Source organism: Halichoerus grypus, chromosome 11, assembly GCF_964656455.1.
Source record: "Halichoerus grypus chromosome 11, mHalGry1.hap1.1, whole genome shotgun sequence".
Taxonomy (NCBI): Eukaryota; Metazoa; Chordata; class Mammalia; order Carnivora; family Phocidae; genus Halichoerus; species Halichoerus grypus.
The window spans coordinates 94,661,995-94,678,688 of record NC_135722.1 but is presented as its reverse complement, the minus strand read 5'-3'; the positions used below and the strand labels follow the sequence as shown (position 1 = coordinate 94,678,688).

General features: G+C 51.3%; 1 protein-coding gene across 1 annotated transcript in view; it reads left to right on the top strand.

The window, feature by feature from the left end:
* Positions 1-16,694, top strand: part of SORL1 (sortilin related receptor 1) — a 152,108-nt gene that overhangs the window by 18,452 nt on the left and 116,962 nt on the right. The window contains exons 3-5 of the mRNA XM_036088009.2: positions 4,095-4,220; positions 10,684-10,845; positions 12,436-12,503. Of these exons, the coding sequence (XP_035943902.1) occupies positions 4,095-4,220; positions 10,684-10,845; positions 12,436-12,503 (356 nt within the window). The remainder of the gene's footprint in view (positions 1-4,094; positions 4,221-10,683; positions 10,846-12,435; positions 12,504-16,694) is intronic.

The following is a 16,694-nucleotide window of genomic DNA, read 5'->3' as shown; positions in this document are numbered from 1 at the left end:
TCAACCAGGGAAGGTTTCAGGAAGGGTAGGACTTGCTGCCTTTGCACCCAGAGTGGTGTGACGTTATGATTGGTGCCCCCCAGGATGGACCGGGGAGCAGGGCCAGCACTGGCTAGCTTGCTAACAGGGTGGAACTTGGGAGCCCGTGGAGCTGGTGTCTCGCTGAGCTTTGGCTCTGAAATCAGAATGCCTGGGGTTGAATCCTGGCTCTGCCATTCGTTAGCAGTCGGACCCTGAGCCGAGTCATTAACCTTCTATTGGTCTTCTCATCTATCAGTGAGATAGTGCTTGTAAAACCTTGCTCCCCAAAGTGTGGGCTGTGGGTCAGCAGCCAGGGGTGTTTTCTGGGAGCTGGTTAGAAAGGCAGAATCTCAGGTTCTACTCCAGACTTCCTGAATCACAGTCTGCATTGTGACCTACGTTGTGCTGGGTGACTTGTAGGCATATTACCGTTCGAGAAGCACTGGTGTGAAGGACTCAGAACGGGGCTAGATAAGGAGACGTTTTCTGTACATTTCAACCCTTCTTTCCTTCCTCCCTGCCTCCGCTGTCCATTCTGCCTTTTCCCCTCCTTGCTTCTCGTCCTTCTCATTATTATTATTACGCTGTTTTAAAGTAGGGAGAGAATCCAAAACCACTCACATGGAAGGACCATCTTTATAGGTGAGACAGTGATGTAACCAGCAACTTTGGCAGTTTTAGGGACTCCTCCCATTTTATTCTGTTCTTTTAGGAAGTCATGTCTTGGAGAAGTCAGAGAGGACTGATCAGTGCAGAACCTGTGCCTGGAGGAAAAAAAACTCTGTGGGAGCACAAAGATGGGCGAGTATGGGATGTTTGCCCAGATTCACCTGGAGAGCACAGTGGGCCGTGTGCCGGCAACCTGGCGCTCCCTGGGAACTGAAGCACAGCATACCGTGGGGGTGCAGCGTGGAGACCACGAGGCCGTCAGCCCACTCGGCATTATCTGAGCACTGGCAGAGGCCTTTTCTGGGCTCCTCGTTGTGGAGGAGGGTGGATAGCTGTGCACAGCCCCGAGCTTGGTCTTTGCCCTGTGGAGCTTAGGGTCTAGGTTAATCCAATAGAAATAAGAATTATGAGGACAGGATAAAAATATCATGTTGGGATGGTTCGACCTGGAGCAGAGGAGGCAGGTTGATGAGTCATTTACAAGTGTCTTGAGGCGTAGGACGGGCCCTTACATACTTACTCTTGACTTCTATTAAGTGTAAGTCGTAAAGAGATGGGGATTGTTTACAGGTGCATGTTAAGGAAGAGCTTTTTGGTAGTGAGGGCTGTTGTCTCTCTGAGTGTGAAGTGACGGAGGTGTGGCTGAGGATCTCAGAAAAGGTCTGTATTTTGTTAAGGTTGGTGTTTTACCCCTTCTTTCCCCCCACTCCTTCCGCTGCCCGGCCTGCAGACTCAGGGTGTGATCTCCCCCTTTAACAGAGTACCATATGTCTGTAGCAGAGAGCATCCTCCTAGAAGGGTAACTTGCAAGAGTGGAAAGACAGATGGACCAGGGACTGGAGGGAACCCATTACGTTTTGTCGACTTCTAGGCTATATGACCATTAACTTCTCTGAGTCTTGGTTTTTTGTCATCCATTAAATGGAAATAATGCCTCATTCACTCACTCACTGATTCATTCATGTCACTCTCTTTTTTATTCATTTGTGGGACATATTCATTTACCTCACTCTGTGGTTTATAGTGATGTTTAATTCCAGAAATCTTTACTGAGTAATGTGCGATATTCTGGGTACACCGAGGGAGGCAAAGTGAGGCTGACCCACAGAATTTTTTTTTTTTTAAAGATTTTATTTATGTAGTTGACAGAGGGAGACGCAGCGAGAGAGGGAACACAAGCAGGGGGAGTGGGAGAGGGAGAAGCAGGCTCCCCACTGAGCAGGGAACCCGATGTGGGGCTCGATCCCAGGACCCTGGGATCATGACCTGAGCCGAAGGCAGACGCTTAACGACTGAGCCACCCAGGCGCCTGACCCACAGAATTTTTTTTTTTTTTTTTAAGAACAGAGAGAGACACAGCGAGAGAGGGAACACAAGCAGGGGGAGTGGGAGAGGGAGAAGCAGGCTTCCCGCGGAGCAGGGAACCCGATGCGGGGCTCGATCCCAGGACCCTGGGATCATGACCCGAGCCGAAGGCAGACGCTCAATGACTGAGCCACCCAGGCGCCCCCTACAGAATTTTTTAAGATGAAGAGCGATAACGTATACTGAAAAGTACTATCCTAATATGACTTATTATCACCTCTGTGCTTCTGAGGAAGTAACTCATAGTGGATTATCAATTTTGGGGACGATGGAGCTGGAGGGGGCCGAGTTCCCTTTTCGAGAAGCCATTAGTTCAGTACATCTAGTGTCTGAGCCTAACAGGGACTCTCAGTGTCCATTCTGGGCCAGGAGAATGGAAGTGAGAAGGTACCACTTTGTCTTTTTACTCACTCAAATCCTCTGTGAGCTTCTCAACCTGCTGCATTTTGAGGCTGCTTTGATGGCAGCCCCTCCCTGTGTGCATGGCAGTTGGGGACACGCTGTGTGTTGTAAGCATGAGCGTTCGTAATGGGGCTTCTTCCACTGTGGCCCAGATATTGGCAGAGGCTCTCTCTGTGCTCTTCTAACCTTGACATCTAATAAATATTAACGCCCCGTGTGTGTTCTTGCTTCCCTTTGTACCTGCCTCGTGTAGTTCATTGTTTACAAGGGTTATTGCTTACAAACATTTGTACGTTCACAATGTGTGTAAAGGCCATGTCTTTGCATATCTGGCACTTGGCACAGCCCCTGGCTCCTGACAAACCCTTCAGGTGTGTTTGCTGTCGCATCAATGGGTACTGGTGGCCATACCTGTGCTGGGATGAGTCCAGCCGTTCCCGTTCTTGTTGCAATTCACCTGTCATTTTCCTTTAGAACTTACCCCAGTCCTAACTATTATTAATATTCTGTTCACCTGTCAGGCTTGTTTTTAGTCCTCTGATTATGTTAATTTCACATTGCCTAGGTAGTCCGTCTAGGTGCAAAATACCTGGTGGCTTCTCTCCCGCCATCCATTACCGGAGGTGTGATGGCTTTGGGATTTCTGGCTTCGGAGGCAGGCAGCCTGGATCCCATTTCCACGCTGCTACTTACCTTCTCTGTTACTCTGGCAAGAAACTAATCCCCTAAGCCCCTGCCGCCTTATCTGGAAAGTGATTTTAGTAACTGCATTTGCCATGCAGGGCTGGGGGGAGAGCTCCCTGAGCTCTTTCACACGAGGAGGGCAGTACGGTATCTGGCACCTAGGAAGCGTGCCGTGAGTGACAGTTCCTCTTACATTTTACCTCCGTGGTTACTGGGTGGCTGGAGTCCCGCAAGCAGGAGGCCCGGCTCCTGGCTCCTGGGCTACTGCCACCCCCCCTCCCCCCCCCCGCCGGGCAGTAGCATCCACATCAGCGAGCGTGATGAGTGCTGGGGCCGGGGCGTCTCGAACCTATACATTCGACCTCCGTGCATATCGAATCACTCAGCACTTTTCTTTCTCACCTGTTGGACTTCTCCGTGGAGGCCTGGGAGGGTTTCCTTTTCCATCCTCTGCAGTGCCGGAGGAACAGACCTTCCCAGCAGAGGGTTGAAGAATGAGATTACCTTTTGGGGACATTTCAGCAGATGGCAAAACAAGTCCCCGGTCCCTCCCCATCAGACAACCACATTCAGTCTGCCTCTGGATGTAATTGGTTAGGCACTCAACCCGGCCATGGGGAGGAGGTCATCATTGTTTCCATCCGTGGGTCCCCCTGGCCCCCCTGCAAGGAAGCATCCTGGCCTCAGAAAGGAGCCTGTGTATGGCGGGCAGCAAGGGGCTGTGGCACTCCTGGGCTTCCTGCCCCCCACATGCTTGGGGGGTGGATGGAGAGGTGCCCTGCTTCTCCTTGGCGCATCATCTCTTCACATCTGTCGTGTCCTGACGCCGGGGACCTGTCGGGAACATCGTTCGGGATCCAGGGCGGGACGTTGACAGGTGCGGGCAGAGGGAGAGGTCTCTCGGCCACATTTTTCACCAGCTCTTCTTTGTCCTCTCCTCCTCCCTGATCCAGGTGTACGTGTCTTACGACTATGGAAAATCATTCAAGAGAATTTCCGAGAAATTGAGCTTCGGCTTGGGCAACAGCAGTGAAGTGGTGATTGCCCAGTTCTACCACAGCCCCGCGGACAATAAGCGTGTAAGGAGGCGCCATCCCGCCCATCGGGACTTCAGGGGGCTGAATTCCGGGACGTCCGCCGTGCTAACGGGGGGGGGCTGGGAGAAGGAGCTCCTTGTCATCATCTCTGCAGTGTGACCCGTAGCCAGGGACTGTTTTTCCACTAACTGGGGAGTCTAGCAGAACACAGGTGTCAGGGTGGAGCCGTGCATAATCGGGCAGGCCAGGTTCTGGCCAGGCAGGAGTTCTGGACAAAGCGTCAGGCTAACGTGCAGAAAGAAAATCTGCCAATCGATGAACTGCCTGTCTCACAGGTGGCAAAAATGAGACCTGGGTTTACTGGGACTTTCACCACCCGTGTGATGCACATCTTCCAGGGTGCTTGCCGGATGCTTGATTTTGTGGGCATCACCAGTGTGTGTGTGTGTGTGTGTGTGTGTGTGTGTGTACACACATGCGCGCACCCCCACCCCCAACCTGTACCGGTTTCTGCAGTAGATAGACCCCGGGCAGTCGGATGTGGAGGAAGCATTGATTTGAGATTGCCCTGGGCCCCCAGAGAGGCGGAGGGGCAGGCGGAGGCGAGAGGGCAGGAATCAGGCAGCCTGCAAGGTTAGGTTGCTTTAGCTTGGAGAGTTGTATTTGATTGCTCTCTCCCGCACTCTGGTGAGCCCTAGCTCGTTTCCAGAGGCAGGATGACTGCTCCTAAGAATGTTCAGGAAGCTCCGAGGTAAGGGTAGCTGCTGTTCTTTGCTCATCCAGAAAGGAACAAGATCCGCACGGTCCTCTGGCCAGGTGCCCCCCAACACTGGCTTCTCGGGTTGCCTCTATTCAAAATATTTAGCCACTGGAATGGCACTGGCCAATCAGAACAGAGCCAGTCTGGAGGGAGCTGGGTCCTGAAGGCCACCCTGCCCGGCCAGGCATTAACCTTTTAGTTGCTGGATGGTGGACAGGCCCTGGGGAAGGGGCCGGGCCACTGGTGCTTAGGAGGGGCCTCTCTCGGGTTTCAAGGAAGCAGCTACGTACTAATGGGTATAGAAATAATTTTTTTTTTTTTTTAACTAGACTAGCTACTACTGGTAGATACTGGTTAATATTAGCCCTGCCTGATGATCTCAAAGCAGAGGAACAGTTAGGAACAGCTCCCCTCTTACCTAACTCGCTCCACGATGAAAAGCAAGGAAGAGGTGTTGGAGGGACTTGGCTCTGGAGACAAGATTGCCCGCCCTCTGCACCCGCTCCTCCCACTGCACTTGGTTGGGCAGGCCTGGGACTTGGGGCCCCCAGGTTGGGTGGGCCCTGCTGCCCGATTTGCTCTCGGCTTCTGAGAGGTGAGGCTCCCTGCCCCCGGGGTCTGGCTGGCTGGCTGTGCCACATCTGCTCTGGATAGAGCTGTGTGCCCCCTGCCTTCCAAGGAGCAGATAATGCTCAGATTACTCATCTTGTCCGGAGGTACCTGTCGATTATTATTATCATTATCTTTACACATTGTCCCAGAGCTAACCCTTACTGCCTTTGTGGCCTTGGAGCCACTCTGTGGTCCCTCTGGAATCTTCTTTTTCAGCTCCATCTGCCCCCTCCTCACCTCCTACCACAAGGGCACAGATGTCTGCCAGCAGGTCCTGACTTCCTTCCTGCTCGTCATGGGTTGTGGTGAGCAGCTGCTAGGCCCACATGCACGTCTGAGTAGTCAGAAGACAGGAAAGATGATGTTCTGGGCTTGCAGAGCAGGTTTGGTGCAGGGGGAGAGGGGCTTTCGGAGCATTAGGTCTGGAGAAGGAGCAGGGCAGGGCCAGGGCGCTGGGGCAAGCAAGAAGAGAACTCCAGGCGTGGTCGTCAAGGAGTTTGGGGTCCTGGAAGGGCAGGGCATGCCTGCAGCCTGGGCGCTCCCTGTGTGGGAGGTGGGGCATCTTGGGCTTCTCACGGGAGAGATGGACGTACTTTGGGAGTTGGTGGGGAGAGGGAAGAGGAACCACCTTCTTGGAAAACCTATTGACAGGTGGAGCACAGGCCTGGAGCAGACTGAGTGGGGTTAGAGATGCAGCATTCTCTGCTGAGTTTCTGGTTCCCCAAAGAAGGTCGTTACCCCTCCCCAACTTCTCAGGAAGGAAACTGTGACTCTCACTGTGCCGGTTACTTCTGTTACTTTTGTCTTTGTCCCCTGGAAGGCAGATTGCCTCACCGGACCTACCACTTCCTGAGAAAAATCACGCAGGCTGGGTGCCTTGCTGTCAACACCAGCAGGGTGCTGGGCCCGGGCACATCCCCTGTGTGCGGACGTGAGGGGCGCTGTCAGGGAGCAGGGTTTGAAATGGTTGAAATGACCTTGGGCAGCGGCTTGGAAAGGTGAGGATGTCCCGTGAGGGCCACATGGAAGCCTGAGCAGGTGTGTGCCCGTGGAAGGGGACGGGAAGGGCTGGTTAGGCAAGCAAGCTCCGCTCCAATGGTTTTGCTTTGCGATGGAGATGGACTGGCTATGGGGTCCTGTGCGCATTTGGGTCTATTTTTGCACCTGCCAGCAGCAGCCCACTTCCTTCTCAGCTGCCTCCCTGAAGCAGTGTGCAGCCCTAGCCACCTGGCAGTGCTGCAACACCCCGCCGCCCCGCCCGGCGCACCCGAGGTCAGCCATGCAGTACGTCTGGGGCTCCTTCCAGAAGGTTCCAGAGTGTGCAGCTAGGCTTCCCAGCCTCGAGAGGTGGGCCCCTCTGTCTTTCCCTTCACTCTCACCTTATGGAGGTACGTTCCTTCGTTGCCTCCTCCGCCCTTCCTCCTGTCATCGTGCTCCTGGTTCCCCCAGCTGAGACCTGGAGAGAATCACTTAGGCTAACACGGAGGTGCATTCTGTAGCTTATTTTATGCTTCTAGAGGTATTTGTGTTTTAAGAGGAAACATTGTTTTAAGCCCAAAGCAGAACATTCAGTGATTGCAAACAGGGCGGGAGAGGTGGGGGTGTCTGAGGACACTTCTGAAATCGCACAGTCTAATCACACAGACTAGGAAGCACCTGCGAGGTCGGCTGTGCTGGCAAATCTGTGGGGCTGGCCTCGAGGAGGCTGAACAGGCAGGCAGTCCAGGGACCTCACGGCAGAGTGGGACATGCTGCACTTCCTGTCCCGTGCTCGTGTGGCGTGGTTACGTCACAGTTGTGCCTCAGTGATCACGGGAAGCCACGGGGGGTGGGGCTGGGGATTAAGTGAGGTCAGGTCAGAGAAGTAAAGGCTTCATGGGGTACTGGGGATTGGAAATGGAGCTGCAAGGACGGGCCTGGTTCCAGTAGCTGAGCAGAGTTGGTGGGAGTCCGCGAGGGGGAGAAGGCCCTGGGCAGAGATGTCAGGGTGCCAGTCTGTGGTTTCTGTACAGGCAGGGGGGAGACTCACTTCTCAGGGGTGGAGGGTTGGCGCTGGGGCACTTTGAGACACCAGGCAGGTGAAGATGGAGGAGTTTGCTTTTTGCCTCGAGGACTGTGGGGAGCCATGGAAGGATCTTAGAATAGGGGACTCGCTATAAATAGAGTCTTCTAGGGAAATGCGTGTCCTGGCAAGAGGCAGGATGGATCGGAAAGGGGAAAGATTAGAGAGGGGTCAGGAAGTCATGAGGGGGGTCGTGGTAATATAGGCATGATGTTGCCCAGTTCCTCAGCCAGACGTTGTAATTGCCCTCTGAGTATTTCACACCCTGCCAAGGCCTGGAAGACACAAGGGGGCCTAAAAAGCCCAGTGCCCGGCCCCAGTTTGCTCATGGGCTCCAGTAGGGAGTGGGCCACATGGGTAGCACTGGGGATACAAAGGAGAGCAGAGATTATGAAGAGACATAACTGGGTGGGTGGCTGATGGGGCATGGGGCCGAGGCAAGGCAATGGAGCGGACCCCCAGCTCTCATTGTGAGGACTGTGGCCTGGGGCAGCTGTAGCACATGGAGAGCTTGGGACGCGGCCGGATGGCGTCGGAGGACGCCGTTTTGGACGACGGAGTGAAGTATCTCGGCGCATCAGAGGGGAGATGCTGAGGAGGTCAGAAGTCAGGGTCAGACCGTAGATCCATCGGTTAAAAGTCCTGACGTGCCTGATCTCAGCGGTGGTAGTTGAAGCTGCGTGGAGGATGGAGCAGGTTCGTAGCAGAGGACGGAAGAGTGATGAGGTTATGCAGGGGTGGGGAGCGACGAAGGGGAAGAAGGAGCCGGAGGAGAGTCAAGGACGGGCTGGTCAGGTGTGGGGCACGGAGCCTTGGCATGAGACGGGGTCACCCAAGGCCAGGGAGGGGAGCTGCCACTACAGACTTGAGGAGCCGAGTGAGAAGAGGCGGCGCGTGGATGAGCCCGGGGGCACAGGGTGAGACCTAGGCATGAAATTCCGGAAGTTCTGCTTCTTTGTTGGAGGAAGAGAAGAAACGATTTGGTGAACGGTGAAGGGGTGGGCTCCGAACCGGCCAGAAATGGCTGTAGATGCTGCCTCCTGGCTCACCCTGGCCGGTTAACCTCTCTGCGCTCCAGTGCCTTAGTTAGTAAAGGAGGAGAAGACTGTATTGAAAGCACTGCCTGGCTGTGAGTACCAGAAGCATGCCATGAGCTGAGGATGAGCATGAGCTAAGGCATGCACAGCTTGTCTGCTCAGTGCCTGGCATGCACTAAGTGTTCTTGACACATTTTTTTTTAATAAACTCTATGCCCAATGTGGGGCTCGAACTCACGACCCCAAGATCAAGAGTCACAGGTTCCACTGTCTGAGCCAGCCAGGCGCCCCTGTTCTGGACACATTGAGCTATTATCATGAATGACAGATAATACGTTTTATAACCGGCTCCATGATTTTTATATCTTCAAATGTGAAACCTTAGAAACCATGGAATAGATGTCTGGAGAAGTCTTTCTAAACTGAGAGCACTCCGTTCCCTAGTAACCAGGATAGTTTCGGAGCAGGAAGATGGGCTCCATCATTTCTGGGGAACGCCTTTTATGCCAAAAATGATGATGGTCCTCTTAGGATCATAATTGTTTTTACAACATTGCGTTTGCTTGTGGTCGTTTATGCTTTCAAAACATTCACTCGCCTTTATGGTTAGATTTAATGAGGCCCCTACAGAGTTTGGAGTTCTACGTTAGATGCCGTGGAAGAAACACGAGAGAAAGAACACGTAGAGTGCACTCCTGGGAATTGGGGAGGGAAAAGCCAAAGGTGAAGGAGCAAGAACACGTGGACGCAGTGTCAGGCAAGCACAGAGTATTAGGACATGCCTAAGCTGCTTGTGCCAAAAGGATTCTGAGCAGAAGATTGATCTGGGTCAGATGCAGTCAATGAGGGGAAGTGTGCTTGGACGGATTCCTTTGGATTGTTGATTTCTGGGATTTCAGGGACTTGGTGCTTGGAGCTGGGTCCCCCTTGCTCTGGTTCACGGTGAGCCGCTGAGCCGCCCTCGCCCTTCCGGGAACAGGAGGCTGCCCTTCCCATCTCTCGTGTGCATTCCAGGCCTGCTGCCATCTGTGCTCCGTAGACATTTCCCACAGGCCCTCCTGGCCGTCCTCAAGTCCGTGCTCTACTTTTTTTCCCTTTTGTTCCCAAACTCAAACTGCCCTCGACTTGGGATATTCTTTCCCTCTGAAAGTCTTGCCTGCCCTTCGAGGGCCAGATCTTCCCTGGAGTCACTTCTGATCTCCCAGACTGGAACTCCTCTGGACTGTGTGCTTTTCACAGGACTCTGTCTGTGGTTCCCCACTGAATCTCATTTTCCCTTGAGTTACAGTCACCCATGATCACGTCTATCTTTTTCCCACGCAAGACTGTAAGGATTCTGGGTTTTCACCGTGGCACCCGCAGCATCCGGTCCACAGGGAATATTCAGTGCACATTTGTGAAGTTGAATTGCCTCGGTCCTTTCTCCTGGAGAACTCTCTAGGCTGGCGGTCACTCTGCAGTCCCACTTGTTCAGGGCCACTTACCTGTGCAGGGCTAAGTCAAGTGAAGCCCCTGCTCGCTAAGCTCTTCCTGCCGGGCCCCAGAGTGAGGCGGCCGACCCCACTGGCAGCTGGGTCCTCGGGGCTGCCCTGTCCCCTGGCCTAGTGCCCAGAACATCCTCCTAGATGGGTGTGATTGTAGGGATTTCCCGTAGCTGCTCAGAGGATGGAGGGAGGGAAGCAGGCTTACCTGTGTGCAGCCAGTCTGAAGAGCAGGCCTTCTGGGTCCCAGTCATCCTCTGATGGTGCCTGAGTGACCTGCCAGAGGGTGAGAATGGCCAGGTCAATTCAAAGAAAAAATAGGCTTGACCAGCTCAATTACCTGCTGAAAGGAGAGCCTGTCCTGCACCCCTTCCTTCCCAGAGCCTTGCTTGGTGGGCACCAGCATCTCCTCCTGGCCAGGAGATGGGGAGGAAGCCGAGTGGGGGCCCTGCAGGCCCCTGGCCCCGCACACACTGCTGGGGGGAGTTGGGGGGGGTGGTATTGGGCAGCCCTGGCCAGGTGCCGCTCTGAGCTTGCCTTGTTTCTCTTGCAGTACATCTTTGTAGATGCTTACGCCCAGTACCTCTGGATCACGTTTGACTTCTGCAACACTATCCAAGGCTTTTCCATCCCGTTCCGCGCAGTAGATCTCCTCCTGCACAGCAAGGCCTCCAACCTTCTCCTGGGCTTTGACAGGTCTCACCCCAACAAGCAGGTAAGGGAGCTTCTGGAACACAGTCAGGTGGGCTTCTCCGGTTTTCTGTTCCTGCCCGTGGGGATTGTGTGTCCTCTGACTGACCTCCCCCAGCCCCTCCTTCCTCCTCTCCCAAGCTTAGACTTTGTACTAGTTGAATTCCCACAGCTGAGGAAAACCGTATCTCCCTGGCACTCTCCGTCTGCCTCCCAGCCAGGGGGCAATGCCAAGCGCTCGGCAGGCCCTTGTAGCCAGACATCATGCCCTTCTCCGTGTCGATGCACCTTTGTGGGTTTGGGGGGGGTCCATCGAAACTCTGGAAATTATTCAGACAGAGCCAGCTAAAGCCTGGAGTCTGAGCTCTACTGGGACCTCTATCTTGAATTTCTGTTCTACCTTTCCCATCCTCTGCCTCAAACAACATACTGCTTTTGTACCATTTATTTGAAATTATCATTAACTTAAATTTTTTTCCTACATGTGTGTGTGTTTGTGTGCCTTTAATATAAATATGTGTATTTTTCTCCTTAAATCTGGATTTGAGGGAGAGTGAGATGGGGAGAGAGCCCAAGTAGGATTTATCTCTTAAGGTTGAAACTTGCCAAATCGAGGCTATCGGTCTGGTATAATACCATGAGACCAGTTGACCTTGTAGGATTGGATTCATGAGGAGTTTTGAATGGCTTGGCTCAGAGGAACCTTGGAACATATCTTTTTCTTTGCAGGTTATTTAACCAAAACATGATCTGTTTACCTTTCCTTGCCTTAGGGAGTAACCTAAGTACAGGCTGGGTCAGTTTACCAGTGTATGCGGATGAACGTTGTTTTTAGTCTCTGCTTCTTCTTGTGTGGTCACTAGGGCCAGAGGAATGCTCAGGTGCTGTGTTTGGAAGTTCAGGGGCTTTGGCAAAGACCAGCAAGTTCATCACTCACGGCCGTATCGTTTGCATTCAAGTGGTTCCCCTTGGTGCTCTTTACCTCTGCGCTTAGCCAGGGTCCCCTCGGTTCACCTTTAATCCCCGTGGCCCATTATGGGTTTTTAAGGACATGATTTCCCAGGTGAGAAATTACAGTGTAATCCTTTTGTTTTTACTATCCCTGATGGCTAGTGTCGAGTAAACTGTAATTTCTGATGATCCATAAATGGAAGACAATCCCCAGTCATTTTTCCTTGTAGTTATTCTTGAAGCCTTAGTAACTGTGGAGAGGAACGGGAAGGTGCAGATCTCACCTTCCCTCCCCACCCTCGTTCGCTTTTGGAGTAACCAAGCTGGCCTTGCTGATCTCTGGGCCCGTCTTCCCAGACCGCACGTTATTTATGGCAGGGCCTGATGGCCTTGCCGTTCAGGTTATGCCTGCCCCTTGCTTCTATATTTTTTTTTTTTAAAGATTTTATTTATTTATTTGTCAGAGAGAGAAAGCACAAGCAGGAGGAGTGGCAGGCAGAGGGAGAAACAGGCTCCCCACTGAGCAGGGAGCCGCCCGATGCGGGACTCGATACCAGGACCCTGGGATCATGACCTGAGCTGAAGGCAGACACTTAACCGACTGAGCCACCCAGGTGTCCCTGCCTCTTGCATCTTGATCTCTTCTTGTCCTTGGTCTTTGCAGCTGTGGAAGTCAGATGATTTTGGCCAGACCTGGATCCTGATTCAGGAACATGTGAAGTCCTTTTCTTGGTAAGTCCTCCATCTAAGAAGTTTGAATTACATAATCACCTTTCTTCAGTTCTAGCTCCTTCATGGAGGACAGACCTGCCCTCACCTGAAATGTGGAGCATGTGGTTCGGGAAAGGCACATTCCAGACCTGGGAATTAGAACTGAGAGTACAACACGCTCACTGTGTGGGGCGGTGGGGGATGAGAGAGGAAGGTTATTGGTGAGGGAAGTGACAGAGCTTTTGCATTTTTCAGTCCATCAGGGAACCTAGGGGACTCTTGAAGCACTTGCATGATTAGAATTTCTAAAGACCTTCACTCTTCGAGCATGACAACAGAAGTGGGGATTTTTCTCTGTATCACTTTCATTCACTTGTTCATTCATAACATATTTTTTTTGGATGTCTGCTGAATATGAAACATGTTCGATGCTTTAGGGTAGAAGAAGTTGAATAATTTATGGATATAGTTATTAAGGAGACTGCAGCTTAGGAGGCAAGAAAAGACATTTTGTGTACAGAACACACATCATGGAAGACACACAAAAGTCACAGACCTAGCAGGAGAAGCCAGAGGGGGGACTAGTCTTTCCAGATGGGGAGATCCCAGCCAGCTCCTTGGAGGAGGTTGCTTTTGAGCCAGGATGTGCACAAGAGGCTGGAGGTAGCAGGAGGGGCCTGGAGGTGTGCGGGGCTGGGATTCCAGAAAGAAACAGAATGGCCAAAGGCAGAGAGAGAGGACACTGGTACTTGGGTGGAGAACCCGAAGTCTGACTTCTGGACAGTATGTTGGGTGAAGTTCGGGAAGGGACATTGGTATCCGAATATGCAGTGGTTGATAAAGGAATCTGGACTGAATTCTGAAAGCAGCGAGGAGCCCCTATAGGGTTTTGAGAAGGAGAGAGAAATCAATAGGGCTGGACTGGCAGAAGTACAGCTGTTGCTAGTCGTACGTCCTTCTGATCTTTCACTGTTACAGGGTGCAGTATGTAATCTTGAATAGATACACTTGTACACGTGTGGGCGAATGGGCAGAACAGATTCTCAGGAGCAGACATGCTGGGTCAGCAGGTCACTCAAACCCTTCACACTTAGCAAACTTGATTCCTCCTACATTGACCCTTGACCTCCACTGCCCCCAGTCAGCTGCCCCTGGAATCTTCCCCATTTCAGTTTCTAGTTGCTCAGGCCAAGAACTTGGGAGTCATCACTGATTTCGTATTTGTTTCATGCTACACATTCCACCTATCAGGAAATCCTGTTGTCTCTACCTCTGGTTTATATCTAGGATCTACTGCTCAGCTATGACTTTACTCCAAGCCACCACTGTCACTCATTAGTTGTCCACCTGGTCTTTCCACTACTACTCCTGTCCTTCTGCAGTTAATTCTCAGTACATGGCCGGGTTGATCTTCGTAAAAACAGGTCAGATCATGTTGTTCTTCTCTCTACTTTGAACTCTTTATGCACCATCACTTCTCTCAGATTAATGCCAAGCATATTCCTACCACAGGGCCTTTGCACTTGCTTTTTTCCCTGCCTAGATTGCTCTTCTTCAAGATATACTTATTGCTTACTCCCTTATCTCATTCAAGTCTGCTCAAATAACACTTTCTAAATGAGGCCTATCCTAAGGATCCTATTAAAATTGCAACTACTCCCCTGTCATTTCCTGTGCCCTGATCTGTTATTTTTTTGCATAACACTTACCATATTCTAATATGGGATTATTAGGCTTATTATTTGTCTTTTTCTCTTTGATAGAATGAAAGCTCTACAAAGGCAGGGGCTTTGGTCAGTTTTGTGCACAGATATATCCCCAGTGAATAAAGCATTGAAATTTTAACTTTGGTAGAGATTGCCAAATCTGTGGACAGTGTTAAATTTTGCTCTCATCTCAGTAACATAGAATTGTGCTTCTCTCCACAGCCAATGTGTTAGGTAAGACAGGGTATCTCAGTATAGTCTTAGTTTGAATTTTTCTTATTATGAATGAGTTTGAGCATCTTTTAACGGCTTCAGCGTCATTTTTATTTCCTCTTTTTTTTCTTTCTTAAAGATTTTATTTATTTATTTGACAGAGAGAGACACAGTGAGAGAGGGAACACAAGCAGGGGGAGTGGGAGAGGGAGAAGCAGGCTTCCTGCGGAGCAGGGAGCCCGATGCGGGGCTCGATCCCAGGACCCTGGGATCATGACCTGAGCCGAAGGCAGATGCTTAATGACTGAGCCACCCAGGTGCCCCGTGTCTTTTTTATTTCTATTTTTATGACATGTCTTTTCATGCCCTTGGCCCTTTTTCTGTTGAATGGTTAGTCTTTTTATTGATTTCCAGGAGCTCTTTGTATATTTGAGGTTCGGCCTTTGTGACACTAGATACCACATGTGTGTGTTCATTTATAATTCTCAGTTTATCATTTGTGTTTTGAGGTTTCCATGTGGTTTTTAGTCCTCATTAAATGCAGTGGTACATACTGTCTGTGCTTCTTTTAGCTCTCTGTTTGCAGAGGAATGTCTTTGAGTTGGTATTGCTTCCTTGGTGAATGAGGACAGTGAAGATGGGAGGGAGCCCAGATGTAGAGGGGTCCTACAGCTGAGTATCTTCAGGCTCCATTGGACTTCCTTTTCAAAGAGACAGCTGTTTCTGATCCTTTTGTTTTTTTCCTTGGGCCCAGGTTGTAGTGTCTTAGTGAAATTATGACCACAGTCTTATCCAAGTATAACCTCTACCCAAGGAGTACCATTAGAACTTCCTTTTGCTTTATATGTGTTTTAAGGGGACAGATTGCCCTTTCATCTGCTTACATAACCATATATTAAGAGGGCACACTAGCAGGATGACTGAGTAAAGGAACATCACATTGAGGAATCTGTATGTTGTACCTTTTGCCTCTGTGCACATATGCTGATATCTTAGGGGAAAGGCCTGGCCTATCTTATTTTAGATAACTGCATGTCTGGTGTCAGGGCATTTCAGGCCATTTGGAGGATTTTCCCCTAGGATTTCCCATGATAAGTGAGAGTGTAATCTAACCTCTCTAAGAATAATGGCATACATTTATTCAATAATGCGGGGCAGCCTGGGAGCAGCAGGCATTTGGAAAACCAGTGGTCTATGGAATCCAGAGCTGGAGATCGGCAAGGCGGGACAGTGGAAGGGCAGTGGGGGAGGGACTCAGGGGTGCCTGGCCGAGCACCACGGAAGGGTTGTAGGTGAGGCCCGGTGAGGACTGCTGATTGTGCTCACAGATGGAGCAACGCTTGGAATTTTCAAACGAGGGCCAAGAGACCAGACCGTAGTGGAAGCTAGCGATGGCCAAGTAGCCGAGCTTGGAGGCGGAGTGGCTCTCAGAAACGGGAGGTCCACAGCGGGATCACGGAAGAGAATTGGGAGGGAAGTCGCAGCTCTTTCTATCTCTAGATACGGCTTTTGTTTAGGAAAAGAATAGCAGAGGTGAGCTCAGTCTCAAAATTCTCTGAGTGAAGGTCCCTTCCTCTCTGCCTTTTTAAAAATATCCAGCAGCTTTGTTTTAATTTGCATATCCTCTAGGGTAGAGGAAGTACTTTAATCAGTACTTCTAATTGTGGAAAAGAAGAGAACATGCCACCACCCCCACACATACGCACGCAGAGCGTCTGATGATGAGCAGTTGTCTCCTGCACTGGGGCCAAGCCTGCTGGCTTCTCCAGTGCTCTGCTTAGACTCCAGATTGTGGGGCCAAAGTCATGCCTTTTGGTTTTCTATTTCTTCTCTCCCCCTTCCTTCCTTCTTTCCTTCCTTCCTCCCTCCTTCCCTCCTTCCCCCCTTTCCTCTTTCCCTCCCTCCCTCCCTCCCTTCCTTCCTGTGCTCTTTTTTTAAAAATTTTTTTAAAAGATTTTATTATTTATTTGACAGAGAGAGAGACAGCAAGAGAGGGAACCCCGCTGAGCAGGGACCCCCTGATGTGGGGCTCGATCCCAGGACCCTGGGATCATGACCCGAGCCGAAGGCAGACGCTTAACGATGAAGCCACCCAGGCGCCCCCCTTCCCGTTCTCTTGACAGTATATCTTTGAAGGAATTTTATATCCGAGCCTTCATTACCTTGAGAGCCATCATGCATATGTCAGTCTGCAAAGACAGGTCCAGAAGTGAGTCCTGCCTTTCCTTGGGTCATCCCTGCATCCTCCCTCTGAGGCTCTCCTCCTGATTTTTCCCGTGTGCTGAATGGTCTG